The sequence below is a fragment of the Talpa europaea genome (assembly GCF_964194135.1).
Source record: "Talpa europaea genome assembly, chromosome: 1".
Lineage (NCBI taxonomy): Eukaryota > Metazoa > Chordata > Mammalia > Eulipotyphla > Talpidae > Talpa > Talpa europaea.
Window position 1 is genome coordinate 152,945,115 of NC_140073.1, and position 22,415 is coordinate 152,967,529.

Sequence of the window (22,415 nt, forward strand, 5' to 3'; positions counted from 1 at the left end):
TATCAGCTGCGCCGCAGCACGCGCGTGCGCCTCCGCCGCCGCCGGCGCCCCGGGACTACTTTCCGCCCGGCCGCCGGCGCGCCCGCGGGACCGGCCCCGCGGCTACTCGCGGCCCATCGCGGCGCCCGCCCGCCCCCCGCGCCCGGCGCGACTCCCGCGGCGGCCGACGCGCTCCCCCCGACCCCGCCGGGGCACCAGGAAGGGGACGGGGCCGCGGCGCCGGGTATCCCTCCGCCGGGGTCACCCCCGCCCCTCCGCGGTAGCAGGAACTGATTCCCCGTCGGGTCGCGGGGGCCGGCAGGGGGGCTCCTCCGCGGGGCGGGGCGTCCTGTGGCCCTCGGGAGACGGGACGACACCCCCAGCGAGCCACCCCCGGCCGGCTCGGAAGCGGGGTTCGATTTAAACTAGGGCTCTGGCCCCCTGACCCCCAGCAAGCCCCGCCCCTTCCTGGTTGTCTTGGCGACGGCGGTGGCGTCCCAAGATGGCGTCGTGGCTGCCGGAGACGCTGTTCGAAATTGTAGGACAAGGCCGGGCGCCGAGCAAGGACTATTACCAGTTAGTGGTCACCAGGTCCCAGGCAAGTGCGAGCCGCGGGCGGCCCCCCCGACCCCTGCGCGCCCCGGGGCGTCCGGACGGCAGCGCGCGGGGCCCGGCGCGACCGGGGCCCGCCGGAAGCGCCCGCGCCCGCTGCGAGCCCCGCGGCCGCCCCGCCGCGCGCCCGCCCGCCCGCCCCGGCCGGGGGGAGCCGGGCCCGGAGGCCGAGGACGGGCCGCGGGGGGAGCGGGGCCGCCGGGGCCCGGGGCTGGCGTCGCCCCCGCAGGGCCACCCGCGCGGACGGCGGGGCGGGGCGGGGGCCGGCGGCGAGGGGCAGCGGGCGGCCGGCCCGGGACTGCCCGGGCCCCGGAGGGCGTGCGGGGGTTGGCTGTGCCCGGAGGTGACCGAGGAACTCTCGGGGCGCGGCCCTGGCGGGGGCCCCACCTGCCCCCCGGGGCCCCGGCCTGGGCGCTGGAGTCGGGGTGCTGCTGCCCGGGGTCGCGTGGCTCGTTGGGGGGTGGGGTCCTGGAGATCCCACCCGTGTTCCCATCCGCTGTTAAAATAAAGTAGGCAGAGAAAGTTTTTTAGTAGCTTCAACGGCTCTTTAAAAATAGAGATAATGTACAATTTGTTTTTTTAATCTAAGTTTAATAAACTTTACAGGCAGCGCGGTAGCCTGTCGAATGTTCATTTTTTTTAACACATTTTTGAGGAATTTTTCAGATTTAATGGCTGAAATGTACTTCTTTGTTCACTTTTTGGATTATTGACTGTTTCCCATTTAAGAGAATATGATCCTTATCACTCTTAACTTTCTAACATGAGTAATTGAAAGCAACACTATGTTTCCAGACCCTACTTCTTTTCTTCTGCCTCTCAAGTTGAGTAGAATGTTCACATTTTTTTCTTTACTGCTTTTTTCATAGTTTGTCTTTACAATATCTGCTTACGCATTTCTTTTCTTGAGGGTCAGGTCTTGCAACTCTGCTGAACTCTAAGTCTTAACAAGTTGAATACTTGTTTACCTGGCATTAGTTTTCTCCCAAAATGCTGCTTTTGTTGTGTTCTTCAGTCTTTGCTCTCATGGAACTTGGGCACAAACTTTCATCTAACTACTCTTCATGAAATCCACCTCCCCACAAGGAATTTTTAATTTTTTCCTTTTTTTTTTTTTTGTTGTCATTGTTTTTTGCAGATCTAAAACTCTTCTTTATCTTCTTTCTGTGAGTTATTTATATATAAAATCCTTTTCAAGATATGATCCATTTTCTTTTTTAAGCACACTGAATATATCCACTTACAGTTCTGCCACAGAGAATTCATCTCCAATCTGATTAATTCACTCTTTTTTTAAAGTAAAATTTGTTGTAAAAAATAGTAAGTCAAAAAATTCTTTTCAGTCAACCATCTTCAAAATATGCTATTTTCTAACCACAAGATAATTTTTCTGAGTCTCAGCACAGGAAACCAAACATCCAGTAAGAGGTGGCCTGACATCAATAAGAACTAAAAAACAAGAATTAAAATGTGTTGTATAAAATGGGCTTTTTTCTCCTAACTTTCTAAAAATTGAAATTGATTCTTGTATTTTTTCCCTTTCTCTGCCTCTGTTCCCCAAAAATGTCATATATAATCCAAAATATGAGCCAGATTTACATGCACGCTTCTTTTAGATTCCTTTTATTTCTTACTGCTTTTAATTTTATTCACTTTAAATCCAAATAACTACACCTTCGACATTCGAAGGCACATATTGCTTCCTTAATGCCACGCCACCATTGGCATAGCCCAGAATGTAAATGTTGAACATGAATATTTCCTGTGCTTTCTTGCTTATATAGACATATTAAAGATACAGTTTTATGCTTAGAGGAATTCCTATTTATCAACTGGATGCCATCATTTTTTTTTTCCTCACAAAAAGAACTTACAGAGATGCATTGGAGTCAATATAGTTTAATTCCCAAATCTGATCTTTGTCACCAAGATCTGAGGCTTAGAAAATTCAGTGCACTGCTTTCAAAATCAAAGATTTATCCAATTCTCACTCTGGTTTTAAAAGTATGTGTATTTTCTTATATTGGATTTTAATTCTTTGAAAATTAATAGATTCATAGTATTTTAGGGCTGGGAAGTCTTAAATATTATTCAGGCCAGGGATATTTCATACTTGGCTTCAAAGACTTAAGTTGTGCTCCTGAATAAATATCTTAATTTTAATCAGCAACTTGGCCACTGATTATGGGGATACAAAACATAAGAAGATTCCTGTCTTCAAGCAAGTTAGTATCACATGACAAATACATATTGGTCACCTTTTAGATGCCAGGTATTACTCTAGAAGCCAGGTAACATGAATGAACCAAAGTCCTCCCTCCCTCCCCTGGAGCATTTAATCTAGTAGGGAGAGTGTAGTGATGTGATTTATATAATCACTTATGTGGGTTAACTTTGGTATCTTTTTAAGTCCAAAGGAGGTTCATGAGTAATTACCAAGTTAATGAACAGCACAGACAATTGAAAATCCAAGTCCAGGGGAAGTAAAAATCACTTTAGACTAGGAGTCCCAGGAGGGTGCCGTTATCTGAATTTCACTCTTGGAATTCTATCTTCTTCATCCTCTCAAAATGGAAGTGCTGCTTAAGAGGGTCAGAACTGGTGACTTAGGTTTAATGTTGAGAAATACTGGGAAACTGCTAGAAAGGTAACCATACACTCAGTAGACGGATGGGCAGATGCCGCCTCCTACAGCCAATAGCTGGTGATTGTCCCAGGAGCAACAACCTGTGATAGTCACTCCAACAGATGAAAGGCAGAGGAAGACTTGGGTAATAAAAAAAAAGAGTCTTTTATCTCTTACTATATAAGTCCTACTCAAAATTCCAAAAGGGTAGCTGAAGCTAATGTCATTTGGGGAAAAAAAAAAAATCCCCACAAATGGCAAATATGACAGAAAACTGTCACTGACTTCTGAAAAAGGGATTAAAGAAAAACTAGACTATGTGGCTGTTTGAGAAACCTCACAGCAAAGAATTGTGCCAGTGTCATTTCAAACTATAGACCAATCTTAAACATTTAAAATTGAAGGACAATCTAATAAAAATGTTAGAGCAACTCCTTTTCTAGGATTTCATACCCAAAAATACCATTACATGTGTGCAAGGATACATGTGCAAGAGTTTCTGCAAAGAAAAACCATCTCAAAAACATCTTTCCATGTCTTTCCAAACTGTGAGTTATTCATACCTTGGAATATTCTGCAACCTTTTGAAAACACGGTAATTTTTGGTCATTAGACAAAATAAAATCTTGAGCAAGAAAGGCAAGTTGCTGGGTTAAACATAGTATGATCCCATTTTTTAAAAAAAAAGTCTTGTTTTAAATAAATGTTAGCTAAGTTTAAGTAAATGTCAGAGAAAACACAGGTGTGATCAGCTCTGAGGGATGGAGTTCTTTCACTCTGCATGACCTGTTTCTGAAGACCTGGATGTTTCCACATTGAGGATTTATTTATATAATCAGAGAAAAGCAATCAATATTAAAAAATACCAGTGGATGCCTCTCCCACTGAGAGATCCTGCTCCGTGCACTGGCTTCTGCTAGGCCCAGCAGCCCCACCTTCTAGCCCCTCCCATATTAAATGATGGGCAACAAATATCTGTGTCCCCAAAGATCCTGCTGTTTTTGTTGATGGGGGATTCATTCTTATTCAACAGATTTAGAGGCGGTGCAAATGGGTTAATGGTTACTTGTGAAACTTCAAGTTTTTCGCGTCTGGAAATTCCTGACCTTGTGTTTCTTCTTTTGGTTTTGCTTTAATGTAGGCAGTAATTACTTTTGAGAAACTGAAGGACTGCCCTCCCTTGCCATAGTGAGTGTGAGATAGTACTAAAGAGCTAAAGCAGGAGATGTGCTGGGGAGCTGGATGGGGTGCAGTCAACTTGCTATAGGATGGTGTTTTCCCAGGGCACCCAGAAACCTCTAAACCATGCTCTGCTCCAGCCCTGTCCCCACCTCCGACCCTCAAGACTCATGCAGAGGAGGGTGACTGGACATGCACCTTTTGTTCCTTCCTGGCCCCTAATGGAAACTTCCCCTCTGATGGAACTTCAAAGCTACCAAGCCCTTCTGCCCAGCGGCCACCAGCTACAGCCAAAATGTCTCCCACGGAACTGTGGCTGCCCGTTTTAAAGCCCCCAAGTCACCATGATACTGTGTTCATTTCTTTTCCTCTTCCCCATGTTTATGTCTTGTCTTCCCTTCCCTCATCAGCTGTCTGTGGCCCAAAGTCCCTGGCTTTGTCTGTGGCAAAGTCCCTTTGCCTCTGCCTTTCAAAGATAGGTGTTGCCCTGCTTCACTCCATCTAAGAACTGTCAGCCCAGCTTGCCAGGCCGCCTTCTCCCTGTGTTTGGGTCGCCTGTCTGTGGAGCCACAGCCGCCTGCAGTAAACAGCCCTGCCCTGCCCTGCCCTGCCCTGCAGGTTCTCCAGGCGTCTGTGCCCACTGTGTCCTGTCCTCGCGTCTGACACACTTCAGAAAAATGATTCCCGACCTTGTGACACTCAGGATATGCCCAATTAGGGTTGTGAAGTCACTTTTATTTAAATTCCTTTTAATGTTTTTGAAGTGGCCTGGGGGGCGGGGCTATTGCAGAGGGATAAAATCAGGTTAAACTCTACAATATGCAGTGCTAACCTGTCTTCTAACCCATGACTCCTAAATCCTTTTGTGAGAATTATGACATCTTGAGCGAGCTCCAGAATCGTCCTTTCCCGGATGCATCTGTCATCAGCACCTGCGAGCGCCTCCTCAGTCTCACCCTACGTTGGCACAGATTTGCCTCCTAATTATATGGGGCAGTAGAGCACTTAATCGGGAGTCACTGAGTCATGGGTTCTTGGGTTCCTCCTGCTAGTCATTTGTCTGGGGCCTCAACCTAATGAGGTTACTAGTCTACTAAGGTTTATTCCACCTTCTAAAATGCTTTTTCACGTGCAAGCTGTTTTACCCTGGAAAAAGCCCTGGATTTTATGTTTGTTTTAGAAAAGTTTAGCGTGCATGAAGATTATGTCTCAGTAGCTCTAGGTCCTGGTGTAAATCTCCCCATGAGTTTCCATTTCTTCATCGCTAGAATGAACAATTCAACCTTTGGCTAGTCCGCAGATATGATGAAAACCAAATATATGGAAAAAGCACTCTAGGCCCACATTTCTCCTAGAGAGGTTTCATGATCAAATAAGAACAGAAAAGCCTAGGTTACACACATTTCTGTTTGCTTCTCCAGAACTTCTCAAAGCCTTAAACATCCTGCTCTGCATCGAGAATTTTCCAGAGGAGACTGCTGTTGGGGGCTTTTCCTTCTGGCAGGTGACTGTGGAGCCCATTTTGCTCTGAGCATCTCTCAGGAACTGAGGTTCTGTGCACTGTCTTTTGGAAACAGCAGCGTGCCTGGTACTTAGCAGCCAATACTAAAGAAATGATTGCGAAATATTTGTGTTGCATTGTTGCCAAATCAGTCAAACTTCACCTTTCCATGCAGATGAGGGTAGTGACTAAGCTTATGACTGTTTTGTTTTATTTTACTTATTTTTACAGTCAGCTCAGGCTTCTACAAAAATATCGGTTGGTGTTTTGATTGGGATTATAGTATATGTATTGATCCATTTGTGGCGAATTGACTTCCAAATGCCATATTTCTTTTTTTTTTTTTTTTTAAAGATTTATTTTTTATTCATTTATACAAGCACTGGGTACAGTCAGAAGCGCGGGAGGATGAGAGAATTCACCAGAGCCAGAGCGGGGAGCAGAGCAGGCAGAAGGACCGAAGTACACTGCTGAGGGGAGCAGCGGGCAGCAGGAGAGGTCTGCGCGCCATGTGGGACCCTCCTCCGGTGGCCGGGGAGCAGCCCGGGATCGAACAGGCGCTGCAGAGACTGCGGGCAGCTTCGCAACCCAGCGCTCAACCGCTGCGCCACCGGGGAGGCCCCACAAATGCCGTATTTCTTAACACAGATACAGTAGGTCCTTGTAGAATTTTTTGTGACATTCTTTAATTTTGCTCAATGTTGCCTTATAGTTAAAATGTAGAAATCTTACACGTTTTGTTGTCTGTTGAACATTTTTATTCTAATGGAAGTAAGATAATGCTTCTTAAAATTATATTTTCTATTTGTAGCTATAGCTAGTAATAAAAGCACAACTGATTTTTGTTTCTACTGAAGTTCCCCTTATCTAGTGACTTTCCTACTCATTCTAATAATTTATAGTTCTTTTAGATTTTCTGGCACATTCGTATTGTCTGTGAATCTAATACTCATGCCTATTTCATTCTTGCCTTATTGCATTGGCTAAGATATCTATCATATTGCAGGGAAATGATACTAGGCATGCTTAGCTCGTTCTGGACTTACAGGGAAAGCTTTCAGCATTCACATTAAATATGATGTTTGCTTTAGGTTTTTGAAAATCATGTTACAAGTTTCCAGTTTGAATGGATAGTTTATTTTCAGGAAAAAAAAAAAAATTTGGCTGTATACTAACTTGACATTTGCTATTTTTTCTAAATCATTCTTTAGCTCTAAACTGTGTTTCCTGGCTCCAGGACCACCATGCTCGCCCACTGCTCCCCATGGCTGTAGCTGTTCACCAGGCCCCCATCACCTGGCTCACTTCCACATCCACATCCTCTCCCCTTTCAGTCTCATCAGAATGGCCCATTTAACATTTCAAATCAGTGGGGAACACCTACTCTATCATTGTGCCATGGACTATCAAAATTGTCACAAAATAGAACAAAATTAACTAAAGCTCTATCATATACATTAAAAAAATGATATGACAGGATCAGCTCAGCATTATACACACAAATGTACACTGAAAATACCATTAAAAATAGGAATATTTTAATCTGGAGGTAGACTCTACACAGGATTACACATCTAGAACCATAAAGAACAAGATAGAGCAAGTATATATAAAATAAAATTTTGGGCCTCCCTGGTGGCGCAAGGGGTTAAGTGCCGCACCCCTTTTGTGAAGCAATCCACAGCCGCTGCGGCACGAGTTTGATCCCCGGCCGGCCAGGGAACAACCCACATGGCACAGTAGACCTCTCCTAACATGTCCGCTCCTCTCCTCAGCAGTGTATTTCAGTCAGTCTGCCTGTTCTATTCCCCACTCTGTCTCTGGTGAATCCTCTCCCCCACCCCACCCCCACCCCCACATCTCTGGCCTGTATCCCAGCTCTTGTATACATAAATAAATAAATCTAATATAAAATAAAATTTTGGTTTGTGAATGATACATAAAACAAAATTAATAAATTGCCTGGGAGAAAATATTGGCCATACTTAGCAGGTGCAGGGTTAATAGACCCAGCATCCAAAGATTATTAAATCTGCAAATTATAGGTTACATAGCCCCATAGAAAAACAGACAAAGGGTATGGGCACTTACCTGCAGAAATACACATGACTAATAAACGTATGAAGAGATGCTTAACCTTACTAGTGACCAAGAAAATACAATGTAAAGCTCCAGGTAGTGAAAAAATGGTGGCTACCAGAGGGACGAGGGTGGGAGGAAAGGGTAGGGGTGTGATCGCCCCAGATCCGTGCTGGTGTGAGTGAAGCAGATATCCCAAAGGTCTGGAGCACTACATATTCCCCAAATTAAACAAGTGGCAAATCCATAAAATTTGATTAACAGAAAAAAAAAGCCAAAGGAACTAACAAAACATAAAGCCATAGATAGCAGTTTTTCCACTGGCCAAAAGTGGATGCAATCCAAATTGGCAAGACAGAGAAAGGGCTTTATTACATGTTTGCTGCATACAAAGTGCTGCCTACCATGCAGAGATGAAGGGCCTTCCCTTAGGAAGCTTCCAGTCTAGTGGGGAGCCAGGTGTGGGCCAGACATGTAGGCAGGGCTATGAGCCATCTGCAGGACAGTGGCAGAGGCACTGGTCAGGGAGGATTCACCAGGACTAGCAGAGAGCCAAGACCAGGGCAAAGAAGAGGCAGGGCCGCCTCCCGGCGGAAGAGGTGTTCCCGGGTCAGTGAGTTTGTGCTGCCGTAGGATATAAAATTGGCACGACCACCAAGAAGTGGCCAAGAAGTGCTTTGTAACACAAGAATTAAGACTGATTAGGTCTGTGGGTGGTTTTCAGATTACCCTTTGGTTTTGTAAATAAACGTCGTCCTGAGGTTCCACAAGCATTTCCCCCCCACCCCCCCTCCAATCTCTTTGGGACTGTTTTTCACTAATCAAAAACTTAAAATACAGAAGAAACCCCCTCCAATCTTTTATATGCCAAATTTTAAGGCCTTCACTTGTGCTTCCAGAACCCAACTGAACATATTTAGGTACAGGCTACAGAGGAAAGCATCTGTCATCACCATGAATACAGTAGAATTTCTTACAAAAGTGTCATTGTTTGGGAAGGCTGGGCTCCGACCAGGTTTGGATTCACGCCCACAGAGGCAGGTATAATCAAAGCAGAGTGTAAGCCTGAAAATCTGGAGAGGTTCAAGAGTAGCAACTTGGCACAAAATCTTGGACCACTGAGAGTTCTCAAAAGCACAGTGACTACCTTGTGACAATACCATCAAGCTAGAGAGAATTTTAACATCTCCAAAGCTCTCTGCATTTGGTTTTTGTGAGAAGGAGACGAGAACTGGGCAGATTGTGAAAACTTCAACTCTAAAGCAAAGGCTAACTACCCATTTATGGATCTTCTGTGTCTTTGAATGGAACAGCATCCTAAGATCATCAATGAGAATTAAACACAAAGTCTTCCAGTTTGTTCTTCCAGCAAATGTTTGTATGCTTTCTGTGTGTGTTCCCAGTGCTGTGCCACGCACTGCAGACAGAGTAGAGAGCAAACGTGCATGTCCTCTGCCCTCCTGGAGCCAGACACAATCAAACAAACCATAAGCCAAACGAGGATGTCCACCACGGTAAGTGCTGTCAAGGAGAGACACCCCAGTGCTAAGAACGTGACCCGGGCAGGGAGGTCAGGGAAAGCTCTGCAGAGGACTTGTAGCTTGCCCTGTGAAGATGGGGTGGCTGGAAAGAAGGCCAGGGCAGCTGGAGTGCACTTAACACATAACCTGGCGCTTTGTCTTGTTGCCGGGAGAACCAAAAGCCATTGGTTTTTTAAGAGGATCAAGCAGCTGGCATACAATCAATGGCCAGTGATTGTGAGACACATTTTAATATCTCCAGAATCAAAAATCTCTAGTATTTTTTTTCCCTTTCTGGGCTATCTATATAAATAATGATGCAGTCCACTGCATTTTAGCGTTGTTGACATATGATAATCAGGTTTGCGTTTTAAAAGATCACACGATGTGAAGAACAGATTTATGATTATCTGCATGAATCAGGGTTTTCTTTTTATTATTTTATATAATAAAATGCCCCAATTAATTGACTGTTGGTGCTAAGTAACACTAATATTAATTTTCATCTATATTTCATTGCCTGATTTCAAAGTTCTGTTATCAGAAGAATGTCTTTGTTCTCATTAACTTGATAACAAACATTAATCTGAATTGATTAAAAAAGATCTATCTTCATAAAGTGCAAGGATAAACATAAGTTTTTACAGCTGAAATCTGTACGGAATTTTCCTCAAATTCTGATGTGAAAAACTGAAGCCTTGACAACTACTGGTTAGGCGATGGGGCCCCACCAGGATGTCTGCAGAGAATGACTTTGATGCTGAAGGTCAGAACTACCTACGACTCTGGCCCAGCCAGGTGGAAGCCATGAAGGAGAGAGGAAAGGCAAAAATGGAGCTCTTGAAATGGTCTTTTACTTATTAAAAAAACAAAAAAGTGGAGATAATACTTTCTACCTCGTGGAGATAATACTTTCTACCTCATAAGCTTTAAGGATTGTATGTGCTATGATACACTAATTATTGCCAAAACTTCCTTCTCTACCTTACATTTTTATCCGGGTGAGTTCCCTGAATGCCAATGTGCACCTTACTCCTCTCTCGAACCATTGAAATATCTCGTTGGCTTTTTTTTTTTTTTTTAAGGGAATGTCTGGCATTCAACAGGAAAAAATTGTTTATGTATTCATACACTTCTATGCCGAGCTCTGTCTCGAGAGCCCCTCGGCCCCTGTCTGCAGCGCCGTCACTTTCTGGGGTGGCTCTGGACCCTCCTGGCCATCACAGCGTCTCTGCAGGAGGCACTAGTGGCGCCAAGGGGCAGCTGGGCATGCTTCTAGTGCTGCTGCATTTTGCCTACTGAATCAAAGTTATCTGTTCCTGTTAGCAGACCTTATTTAATTAAGCAGGGACTAAAGAATCATTTTAAATAAATGAAATAAAATTGCTCAACACTGCCTTTGAATACTGATTTTTGTTAACTTTTTTCCTTTTTTTTTGGAGGGAGGTTTTCAACACCAACAATCGTTTATTAATAGCACAGCTAAGGGCATCTGGTGAACACATAAAAACAGACACATCACAGTCTTAGTACTCACTCCATGTCATCTGTCTTTTGTATGAGGAGGTGGCTTGTGGGTATATTCTGCATCTGATATGTGGAGACGCTGACATTACAACCCATGTTGTGTGTGTTCTGAGTAAAATTGTGTCCTCTTGCCCCTCTCCACAAAAAAAAAAAAAAAAAAGAGATACACTGAAGTCCTAACCCTCATTACCTCAGATAGTAACCTGGTGTTGAAATAGGGTCCTTGTGGGTATTATTAGTGAGAAAGAGGTCATAATGAAGTAGGGTGGGCCCCAATCCTAGGTAACTGGTATCCTTGTAAGACATGTGAAGATATACACGGAAGACTGTGTGGTGAACAAGGTAGAGATGGGGGTGACCGGGCAAGGAATCAGACTGCCAGCAGGCCACAGAAGCCAAGAAGAGGCACATAGATTTCCAGGGAGTGGGCCCCGACAACACTGTGGTTTCAGACTTCTAGACTTAAGAACTGTGAAACCATAAATTTCTCTAATATTGAGCTACTCAGCTTATGGTCATTTGTTCCGACAGTCCTAGGGGGATATCTGTGCTTCACCTGAATATGTTATTGGAAAAGTACTCTTGTCTAGCCCGGTCAGTCATGTGTCCCCAGCCAGAGCCCCATCTCAGAGAAGCCACCTTCTGTATTATACAAACCTCCCTCCCCCTCACCACTGTTCCCTGAGCCAAGATGGGCATCTTTGTCTAGTTGAGTGAGTCTACTGGCTGATCAGCAACTATGTAACTTGTGTGGCCTGGTGTGAAAAGGTGAGCCTGCCTTTGAAAAGTTGGACAAAAGGACAGAGCCAGTTAGCTGCAGAAGAAAAGAGGAAGCTTGAAGTGGGCAAAAGCACTGGCCCAGAGCAGAGCAAAACCCAAAAAACTAGAGGAGAGGCAAGACCCTGGGTGATTATGTTGACACACAGCACGGAGCTTGCTTTTAGGGTGTGGCCCACATGGCAAGTGGCCCCCACAGCCATTCCCACCTCTTAGCAAACAGCCAGACTGGTTTTGGGCTTAAAGCCACCCATCCAAAAGATGGCCTGTCCCAGCACCCTGGCAGCTAGGTGTAGCCTTGAAAAGACTTCTGGGAAATTTCCTCACAAGTGGGGAGGGGACATAGGCCTCTCCAGCTGACTGCCTAGCAATAAAACCAGGGGTAAGGGATAGAAAGTTTAAGGGGAGACAACTCAGCCCTCACCCCCCTGGGTACCTGTTCTCTGACTCTCCACCTTCTATCCCTTTATTTTCCTTCTTTGTCTTTACCTTCCCTGCACTACAGTGTTGGTTAGGGCTTCAGGGGTCCTCATCCCAAGACGCTATGGGGACAATGATGCTGAGAGCCTGGGCAGCTCAGCCAGGACTAGCCAGTGGAAAGCCATGCAGCCTTAGCCTGGCCTGCCTCAGCCACCACCATGTGCTGCTCAGCTGCTGCACCACTGCCCACTCAGCTGCGCCATCTCCCTCCAGCTGCTGGGTCCCCGTGTCCTACAGGGCCACCCCTGTCAACCACTCATTTCTGGGCTCTGAGGTCCATCACCTTCTGAGAGAAGACTTTGTGTTTGTATTCAACTGCTTGTCCCTTCATGGTGCCCTGATTTCCCAGGGAGATCGTGTTCCCTCGCCCTCTGATAGTTGGACCCAGCCTTGTCACACCACAGAGATGGGGACACAGACTGACAGCACAATCCAAGCCAATCAGATGCTGAAATTGTTGAGGAAGGGGCTTCCCTTTACCCCCAGAACTTGGAGCCACAAGCAGCTAAACCATCACCACTGGGGACAGCTGCCGGCCAGGTGCAGGCAACACAGAGAGAGAAACCAAGGGGCCAGTCAAAGAAAAATCAGTTCTTTGCAGAGTCATTTGCAGCCTCCAAAGCTACTGGCTAGGTAAGCTAACTAAGGTTCTCTTTGCTCAAACCAAGTTGAGAGGATTTTCCATCACCTACAACGGAAAATGTCCTAGCCAGCTCATGTCAGGGGGCTGCCCTGGCCTGATAGGCAATGACAATTGGCAGGCCAGATGGCACCTGCAGGACAAAGTGTGCTCAAGGGAGGTCAGCCCCAGACATGGGAGCTATGGGAGAGACAGGCAGTTTGAAGCTCAGCCTCTCCAATATAAATAAGGACATGTAAGGCAAGGCTGAATGGTTTGAGTTAATAAAAAATGGTGGCTATTGTTGAAGACGACAAAAAAAAATCAGCCTTAAAAAGCACATGAGTAACTATGTGAAGACTTCATAGCTTGACCCATCAGTGGCTTTACACTCCCTCTATGGCTGTGTATTTGAAACTAGATACTTAGGGCCTACTCCCAAGATCTATCCATAAAAATTGTCCTATGTGTTGGATAAAGTGCCTCATACAGAGTAATACATGTTTGCTGAATTAAATCTTTCCCACCTTTCTCAAAGATAACCTTTCCCACCTTCTCCACACTGGCAACCAGCCATGTTTAAGAAATCAAAGCGAAATAACAAATACAGTAAAGCTAACAAAAAAGGCAATAGATGTTCTAGTGAAACACTGGCATTTATTTACCACTTATTTTATGAATATAGCGTTCCAGTTAGGAAGATAAATAGTGCTCCTTTAAACATGAGGATATCAAATGAGTTGCTCAAGGCAAGGAGAAGAATTTTAAAAACTGAAGGTAGGCCTCCCTGGTGGTGTAAGGGGTTAAGTCTCAGCACAATGAAGCTATCAGCAGCCACTGCAGCACGAATTCTATCTACGGCCAGGGAGCTACCCACACGGTGCAGCAGACCTCTCCTGTCTCAACCGCTGCTCCCCTCAGCAGTGTACTTCAGTAGATCTGCCTGTTCTGCTCCCCACTCTGTCTCTGGTGAATCCTCTCACCCCCCCTCACACACACCTCTGGCCTGTACCCCAGATCTTGTATATATAAATAAAATCTTTTTTAAAAAAAATTTAAAGGAAGTATGTCACTATTTAAATGGAAAATTAACTTTCTGATAGAAGCTAGCCAAACTGGTAATTTTTAAGCATAAGAAAATTAAGCATGTAGGTTTATTCAGAAAAGAGGCTTTAACGGTTTAGGAATTTATAAGCTGAAGCTTGAAATAGGTTTAGACAAAGATGATTTTTTAAGGAGAAAAATAATTGGAAGAAGTGATGGTGAATGTGTTTTATTGCTGTGGTATTGCAGATGAGAAGTAGTGAGCGATGTTGGCGAAGCCACAAATTGGGTGGAGGGGTCTGGCGGGAATTGAGATGGGAAGAGGGGAGGCAGGAAATAGCCAGGGGTAAGGGAAGGCTACATAGAAGCCCTGACTGTACTAGCCATATGGCGCAGTGAAGGCCGAGACTCTAGGCTCCAGCTGCTGACTCCTCCCTCCTTGGACTTTGCCCTCGTCCTCCCTCCATGACCTGTTGGAAACCACATCTTCTCTCCCTTGCTCTGGCCTCTCCCGTGTTCGGTGCCCTTATACCTCTTTTGGTGCCACTGCTTCTCCCAGTTTATTGCCACATCCAGTGCCCTCCTACTCTGTCAGCCCAAGCACCCAAGGAAACCTTTCAGAATGCTGAGGGGGAAGATGCACCCCATCCTCCTTATACATGACTCCCACATCTGTGAATTTATCTTCGAGATAACATTCCTTTGTGCCACCCCCCCCCCATCAGTTCCAGTATGGGCCATGGGGTGGAGGGTGTGGTCTCCGCTTCCTCCACTCTCCTACTGTAAACTGGTGTCCTCTAGGGGGTCTGCTAGTGCCACACGCTCCTCAACCTTGTACTTCTTGACTTCACTGTTTGCGATGGCCTCAGGCGTGGTGCTGAGGGCTGACTGGTGTCCCTAAGCTGGAGAAGGCCGTGATGTACCTCAGGGAGAAAATACCTTTGTCAGGTGGGCTTTGCTCAGGTGTGAGTTATAGTGCTGGTGGCTGTGTGTGAGTTCAGCTAATGAACTGACTATAAATTAAATAGCTTAAACAGAAACAGATGTAAAACAAGGCTGTGTATTGATCGGTTGATGAAAACGTGACCTGAGACCTACCAGAAAGTTCCCCTGCATTTCCCCCTATGTCATGGTTCTGTGTTCACTAATTCAGTGTTGGCACTTCTTTATAGAACCCAGTTCCCTACAGTGAGTAATCAGTCACACACACACACACACACACACACACACTCTCTCTCTCTCTCTCTCTCTCTCTCAGATTTTTTTGGGCTATTTGGTGCATTTCACTTATGGGATATTTGATCTCTAAAATATTCCACTAACTTATCTTCTACTACTCTTTGCTACAGAGTCTCTTATCGAAATTCAATTCAGCCACTGCCCCTCCCCACTCTTCCCACCTCCACTGCTTTGAGGGGTCCCCTGGGGTGCAATTCCAAGGAGGGGCCAGGACATAGGCCTGCCCAATGACTCGTCCCCCTGCCTCCAGGACAGGTGTGGGTAGTTGACACAGCCAGGGCTGACAATCATTCTCTGGGATTTTTCAGCCTCAAAGAAAGTGGGAAGCCTCAAGCTGGATAACATAGCGTGGAGTGTCTCGCTGCCTGGCTGCCCTCCGTGTTAGACACACCTCTACAGAAGGTAATGAGGCCCACAACAGACAAGCAGAAACAGAAGGAAGAGAAAGGACCTGTAGTCTGATCTGTCACTTGCACCCCCTTGGTCCCATCGTGTCTAAGATCTGCCACACCTCTGTCTTTCCAAGATACATTACTACAGGATAAATGAGCTGGTCAGGCTTTTACACCATTGGCCTCTGGGGCTATCACCTGCGGCCTTGACCTTGTTATGTAGAGGGTGCGTGGGTGTGGGGCAAAGGTGCCTGACTATGCACACCCGAGCATAGGTGTATGTGCATGTGTGCAAGTGTGCACACCCGAGCCTAGAGGTCAGCGATATGACAGCAAGGACAAGCAAAGGCTGCAAGAGGAAGAGACCATGAAAGAAGCCAGAGACAGCCCGGAGGAAAGAGCAAGTGGAAATTCGCAGGGGCCCAAGTTGCCATCTCCTGCTGGTGGCTTCCCCTGCCTGCCATTAAAACCTGTGAAAATGGGCCTCCCCTGTGGCGAAGCGGGTTGAGCGCAGTGCTGTGAAGCTGTCTGCAGCCTCTGCAATGCAGGTTTGATTTCTGGCCAGCTAGGGAGATACCCACATGGCACGGCAGACCTCTTCTGCCTTGTCTGCTGTTCCCCTTGGCAGTGTCTTCGGTCCATCTGCCTTGCCTGTTCTGCTCCCCACTCTGTCTCTGGTGAATCCTCTCACCCTCCCACGCCTCTGGCCTGTACCCCAGTTCTTGTATAAATAAAAATAAATCTTTAAAAAATAATAACAAATAAAACCTGTGAAAATGACTCCAAAATTCTTCAAATTGCTAGAACCTACAGTAAACCTACCCAGCCTGGTATGGTTGCAAAACAATAACCCAGCCCAATTGGTTTCTTAAACTACTTAAATATCTGTAGGATTAAACTGCTGAGTTTTTGTCGCTGGAAACCAGCAATCCCGAACAGCACACCTGGGTCTTTTTGACCTGCTGGAATGCATTCCAACACTCAGCTCTAAATCACACATTTCTCCCGAACTTGCATTCAGTGTAGCTGGATTGCCTTTGTCTATGTTCTTTCCTGAAGACTTTTCAGTTCAAGACTATTTCTGTTTGGGATAAACCATAAAGGCGAAAGCAGAAATTGGGATGTTGAAAAGGAAGCGAGAGTAGAAATCTTGCAGTGCAGCCCTGGGAGAAGGGAAGCAGAGTCAGGTAACAAGACCTGAGAACTGCACTTCCCTGGCACGTGTATGACCCAGGGGGTCACAGCAAGGGCTCAGGGCTCTGCTGAGTCTCAGGTGTCCTGTGCAGAATCCTGGGCAGCCCCGTGTGTGGGCTCTACCCTTGCAAGACTGTCATCTTTTGAAATTCTGTCCCTTCGGTCTTTACTTACACCACCCCTCCACCTGGAAAACCCTTTTCCCAGTCTTTGCTGAGTTCTTCACCTTTTCTCTGACACACCTTCATCTCTGCCAGGAATCCCCCTAACCTGGCCTTTTTTGGGGGGCTAAGTGTGAGAAAAAAAGCTTAAGAAATAACAAGTCAAATATAAGTTACCCCCAAATGTTTCCACCTTAAACACCCAAGTGACTCTGGATAGATGTAGTCAACATGGAATTACAAAGCAAAAGGGAGAAGACAACACTGAAGAAAATGTCTCTTGAGGTGATCAGCTACAAGGCCACATCAGTTTCTTAGCATCTCAAAGAGACTGAGAAAATCCCTAATGAAGTGATGAATGGAAATTAACCTTAACAATAGTGAGCTGTGAAGAGGAAAGTCTGCAAAAGTCCCCCTGTTCTGTAGCCAGCGCTGAGAATGATGTAGGAATGCAGTAAATACCTGCAGGATTAAAAAACATTAATCCTATGTGCTCTAATAGTTTATAAGTAGAGAGCACAAAAGTGGCACAAAGCCAGGATGGAGCCCACAAGGTGGGGGTTTGGGTGGGGAAGGGTTTTATTCAGGAGAGACTATGGGATCTGATTTTTAAAAGGAACAGATGCTTTCCAGGGAAGGAAGTGTGAAGTAGGAAGAATTCTAGACAGGAGGGCTCCATCGTAGCAAGGACTGAGTTGTGATATGAAGTTGTAGAACTGGAGGTGATGTGTTGAAATGTGGCGCGCAGGCAAGAGCAGCTGAGCATTCGAGCCAGAGGCCTTTGGCTGGCTGCCCCTGTGGAGAATAACCTGGATGGGTCTTGTGTAGAGGTGGAGAGTCCTCCTAGGAGATTGTATCATGATCCCCAAGAGCACAGCGCAGTGGGGGGGGGGGGGGTAGGGAAGGAATGGCAAGCATTGTTAAGGAGATGAAATTAATAGGCTGTGGTCATAGAGTCAATATTTTGTGATGATGGAGTGATAAGAGTCTAGAATGACTCAAATGCCATCAGGACGCAGGAAGAGCAATAGGCAGGTTTCTAAGAACAGATGATGAGCTCAGTTTTCAGGTAGAGTATAAGATGCCATCGGATTATCCAGGTAGACCTGCCCAGCAAGAAATTGGGTAATTTAGTAGGATTCTGGAGAAATACAGACACATTTGCCTTTAAAGCAGTGGATGGAATTAGGTAGAGGGCGGATAGAAGCCAGCTAAGGACAGAGCTTAACACGCAGCCCAGGACACAGCCAGAAACACTCGTGTCCCCAAATTAGCATGTTTTTTACGTTGTGTGGGGGGGAGAAGTATATGTCACTAATGTGACTGGCCTAAGCTACATCGGTTATTTGAGGGTGGTTTAAATATATTTCTTTGTTGATTAATGACAGGCATTTGCAGCAGGCACAGAAGTTTGGGAGAGGCTTGGGAACTGTTGACAGGAGTATAAGTTATTTGTCCCTCCCAAACCCACTTTCCCTTGTCCTTGGTAAAAGATGGTTTGAATTTTAGTAGAACACGTGAGCACCCCAGACAAAAGACTGCATTGCTCAGTGTCCCCTGTAGCTCAATGTAGGGACCCAGGACCAAATTCTGGCCAATAAGATACTGGCAGCCTCACAGAAGAATCTGTGGAAGCGGCCCTCAAGCCGTTCCTCATTCCTGCTGCCTGGGGTGCAGAGCCCATGGGTAGGACTGGAGCAGCAGCTGGAAGCCAAGGTGGAGGAGGATGAAGCCCCAGGAGGGAGGGTTCGGGTCCCCCAGCTCCCAGGCGCCTTCCCTTACATACACCTCTGTCTTAAGGAAGCCACCTGCATGGATATGCCCATCGCTGCAGCTGCCCTGGCTCTGACACTGAGCTGCCCAGCAGCAGTTCAGCCGTATTTAGCTCAAGAGTGAGTGTGGCCATCCTCGCCCTGGCTTCCCACCTCAGGGGATTTGCCCTCAAGAGGCAGTTACACAAATCTGAAATGACACAAAGGCCAGATATTCATCACAACGTTGTCTATAATAACCAAAAGGGGGTTATAACTGAAAGTCCCTCAGTCGAGAATTAAGTAATTCTGTCTACTTCAGTATGCTGTAGAGAACACTGAAGGCACTAAAAATGATGATGTTATATTTAGCCATCACATGAATAGATGTCTATGACAGAGGATGAAAGGAGATTATAAATAATCCTGTTCATCATTATTCTATTCATATACATTTAGTATGTGTGCATATACGTGTGCACACAAACCCCTCTGTAAACCTATGAACCGTCTGGAAATGTCTGAGGAAGGTCTGCAAGAATACCCTTCCTCTTGGATGCCTAGAATTGGGATTTTAGATTTGGGGATTTTTTTTTATTTTCTCCCCATTTTAAAATCATAACGTAAGATGTTTATTATCAGATTTAATATTGTTGTGAAGATTATAAAGACCTTTAATGTTTTAAAATGTTCTCTTAGAAAATATTAAGAAAATAATCTTGGGGAAGAGCAGCACGGAGGAGGATGGGTGGGGGTTAGGGCAGAGGGGAAGTGGGGAGCAGGGCAGGATTTGGGGGTGAAGGACAGCGGAGCCAGAGGGGGTGGGGGAAGGGGCCCACCTGATATCTGGGCACTGGAACTTTGGCGGTGGGTAAGGTGCTTATACACACATGGAAGTGTGAAGCTATATTCTGAAATGTAGATAATACAATAAATCAGCAATAAATCAATATAATTTCACTAAGGAAAGAAAAAGGGGCATTCTGCCAGCTAACTGTTGAGGAAGAGGTGTGGCCATTGTTGGTAAAAGTCAAATGAATAAAACACACTCCAGGAAAACTGACTCACCTTTCTGTGGTTGTCCACAGTAGGTGGAGACATCCTAATTGGCAGATTTTTACACTTCTTACTGAAAATATAATGGAAACTTAGATGAGCACCTTAGTAAATAATATATTCCTATTTTTCATGTCACTTTTCACAGATCTGGGGGGTTGGGGTGGAGTAAGGAAATTTATTTATGGTTTCAGGGTAAACCTCAGTCACCTAGGACACCTTGTTTTGATTTTTCTTTAGAAATATATCCACAGTAAGTATTAGTAAATCTAACAAGATACTTATGCACACAGTGGAAGAACTCACTAATGGCATCAAGTTTTGAGTTTTTAAAGGTGGGCACCCTCCTCAGAGTGTATCTGTGTAGTTTTTAATCCCCCACACCTATCTCGAGTCATTTATATTTTTGGGGTTTTTTTTGTTGTTGTTGTTATAAAAAATGCTTCATTTATGAGGAAATGCGATGTATTTGTTCGAGGAGATTCATGGCAATTAAATGGAAATAAAATTCTAGGGCACTTAGAAGAGGTGAGGGCCCCTCACCCAGGATTTACCGGTAGACTTGTTTACTGCAGTATTTCCCAATTTCTGCTGGAAAATTCTAAAACAATGTCAGCTTCCTTCTTTTTTTAATTTGAGGGATCGCCTGCCAATTTGAAATAGTCTGAAGCCCAACCTGAAAAGTTTTTTGCCCTTTTGTGGGGTTTAATATCTTTCATGACCATTTAAGGAATGCTGCATGATAATTCCTTCATTTTTATTTGTTGATTTCCCCTGCGCCTGCCCTCACTCAGTATTTAAAAAACCAGAAGAAAGACTACCGGCAGAGATTATTTAGCCCCTTTTAAAATTCTCTTGTCTGCTGTAAAATCAGAAGATGTGGCTGAATGACAGACTTACAGTTTTAAAATGTGTTTAATATGATTAACTGTGATTAAAATGCTGTATTTCATTTAACAGAAAATAGCTCACTCACAGAAAAGTGCTTTTGTGGTGATTTCATAGCAAGGATTTGTAAACTTTTAGATTGCTTGGTATCTTTAGTTTATTCTTTTTGACTTTTAAATGAACATGAACACATAAATGCAAGCTGGGTATATAATAAAGAGAGGTTTCCATAGAAATCAATTCATGTAAAGTAAATCTAAATGTTTATTAAAATGAATCTATAAAGATAAAGTAAAATATAAATAGTATTTACATAGTTTTGTATCTTCCAAAGTATAGATTTATGTAGTTTATATTTCACACATGAATGAGTTTCAATATCTAGAAAACAATGTCAGCTTCAACGATGTAGTCTACTAGAAAAATCTCTGACCTTACTCAATTTGAATTCTGCTACTTACTGGCTATGGGCCACTGGAAAGTCAATGTATTAATTTATTCGACAAGCACTTGTTGATTTCAACTTTGTTCTTTCTACCCTGTGGTATGCTGCAGGTAAAAAACAACAACAACAACAACAAAAAAAAACCCACAAAAAAACCCTCTAAGTCTTGGAGAGTGTTCTGGAGGAGGCCAGTCATGGCCACAGAAAAATAAACAAATACTTATAGTTCACTGGTCTATACATGACCACTGCACAGACCTCTCCAGCGGATACCATGGGGTGTGAGTAGAATCTGGGCCATTGAAGGCCCCTCTGGGATGTAAAGAAGGGATTCTAGGCCATCCTGGGAGGCAGGGAAGAGCTCCTAGGAGACCTGAACCTGGCAATCTGGGAATGTTCTGCAAAGAAGAGGAAAGCAGGAAGGTGTCTAATGCTGCAGAGCACAGTAACATAAAGATGGGGGCCTCCCCGGTGGCGCAGCGGTTGAGCGCTGGGTTGCGAAGCTGCCTGCGGCCTCTGCGGCTCCGGTTCGATCCCCGGCTGCTCCCCGGCCACCGGAGGAGGGTCCCGCATGGCGCGCAGACCTCTCCTGCCGCCCGCTGCTCCCCTCAGCAGTGTACTTCGGTCCTTCGGCCTGCTCTGCTCCCCGCTCTGGCTCTGGTGAATTCTCTCACCCTCCCGTGCTTCTGACTGTACCCAGTGCTTGTATAAACAAAACAAACAAACAAACAAACAAAGAAAACATGCCTCTATAAAAAAAAAAAAAAAAAACATAAAGATGGGTGTCCTAAGCTATGGAGGTTGGTAGGATCCTGGTAATATTTGCAAGAGGGATTCAGTAACATGATGGATATGAATGAGAAATGAGAAAGCCAAGGAAAATCGAGGATGCTTTCAGAAACTGCCTTATAAAGACAAAGGCAGAGACGCTCAAGTTGCAGCAAAAGCGCGGCCCAAGGACTGTCGTGTTTGTGAAGCATGTTTAAGGTTAAGAGGAAGGCGCCAAGGAAAGGGGAGAAGATGACAAAACAGGAGGAAGAAGACACCGTATAACTGAGGCAATGCGCGCTTTGGGGTGAGACCTAAATTAGCCCTGGCCTGCTCTGCACCCGTGGCCAATGAAACTCCCTCTGAACCTCACTTTCCTCAACTGTGAAATTTCTGGCACGTGAGTGAAGTTTCTCTACTCATTCGTGTAATTAACCTTTATGGAGGAGAAGCTACTTGTCCTTGTTTTCTAGGACCTTATGAATCCTAGATGTCATTGTAAAGAACAGAAATAAATTTGAGATATTTAGGAGGGAAAAATAAATTGGAGACTGGGTTCCTGTTTGGATTGGGGTAAG

The 22,415-nt window shown here is 45.2% G+C and overlaps 1 protein-coding gene across 1 annotated transcript in view; it reads left to right on the plus strand.

Moving 5' to 3' along the window:
- Positions 1-481: 481 nt before the first annotated feature.
- Positions 482-22,415, plus strand: part of FBXO36 (F-box protein 36) — a gene marked incomplete at both ends in the record, with an annotated part of 51,751 nt that continues 29,817 nt past the window's right edge. Inside the window, one exon of the mRNA XM_084227873.1 lies at positions 482-577. Within this exon, the coding sequence (XP_084083999.1) occupies positions 482-577 (96 nt within the window). The remainder of the gene's footprint in view (positions 578-22,415) is intronic.